The following is a 925-nucleotide window of genomic DNA, read 5'->3' as shown; positions in this document are numbered from 1 at the left end:
ACAAGTGCTTCCCTTCCCACCACACTGTGCTGGCCTCAAAGGCTGAGGAGGCCCAAGGGAGCTGGCTAGAGGGGCCACACCATCCCTGGGGGCTTGAGCCCTGGCCACAGGCTGCTTACTTGCTTTGCATCAGAGACACCGTTCTCCTCAGAAACCTCTGGAGGGGGACCATCATTCCTGCTCTGAGCAGGCCTACTGTCGGTGTCTGCACAGCTCTCCTGGCCTGGATCTGGCAAAGAGTGAGCACAGTCAGAGCTGAGGGGCTGCAGATGTCAGAGAACACAGCCCAGCCCACAGGCAGGGCCAGTCCCAGGATGCCCACTGCATGGAGCTGCCAGGGATCAGCCCCGGCCCTCTTCCCCCCTCCCTTTCCCTGGCCATATCCACATGGAATGGGATGGGAAGAGCCCCATCTGGCTGCAGCCACCAGTCCTGTGGCCTGGCTGTGCCACTCACCCTCCTGCTGGGGCTGGGGCTGCTCCACCTCTTCAGGCTGCTCTGCCGGGGCAACACCAGGGCCTTCCTCCTCCTCCTCCTTCACCCAGGCCACCTGGGAAACACTGGGAGGTCTCTGCTCCATGTCTCTGTCTGGCTCCGTGGCTTCCTGAGGAGAGACAGCACAGAAATGCTCTGGGTCACCAAACCCTGCATTTGTGCCCTGAAGGCTCCTGCAACAGAAGACTTGGGAACTCTCAGGCCCATCAAGTCCCATGGTCTGGCCTTGAGGGCACCTGCCACAGAAACTGAGATGCCTTGGAAGTGCTCCAGTTCACCAAGTCCCACTCTGGCCTGGAGGGGGCACATGGGAGAGCTGCCAGAGGGAGCAATTTGCCCAGTTTCCCCCGAGAAGTGCTTCCCATCCCACCACACTCTGCTGGTCTCAAAGGCTGAGGGGGCCCAGCAGACCAGTTTGAGGGCCCACACA

The 925-nt window shown here is 61.2% G+C and overlaps 1 protein-coding gene across 1 annotated transcript in view; it reads right to left on the bottom strand.

Moving 5' to 3' along the window:
- LOC108641645 overlaps positions 1-580 on the bottom strand; it is a 4789-nt gene extending 4209 nt beyond the window's left edge. Inside the window, exons 1-2 of the mRNA XM_029963142.1 lie at positions 457-580; positions 120-229 (exon numbers count right to left, since the gene is read on the bottom strand). Coding sequence (XP_029819002.1) covers positions 120-229; positions 457-580 — 234 coding nt within the window. The remainder of the gene's footprint in view (positions 1-119; positions 230-456) is intronic.
- Between the last annotated feature and the right edge of the window lie 345 nt (positions 581-925).

Source organism: Manacus vitellinus, unplaced genomic scaffold, assembly GCF_001715985.3.
Source record: "Manacus vitellinus isolate BGI_N305 unplaced genomic scaffold, ASM171598v3 scaffold_53_pilon, whole genome shotgun sequence".
Classification (NCBI taxonomy): Eukaryota; Metazoa; Chordata; class Aves; order Passeriformes; family Pipridae; genus Manacus; species Manacus vitellinus.
Note: the sequence above shows the minus strand (reverse complement) of the source record. Positions and strands in the feature narration are given on the sequence as shown.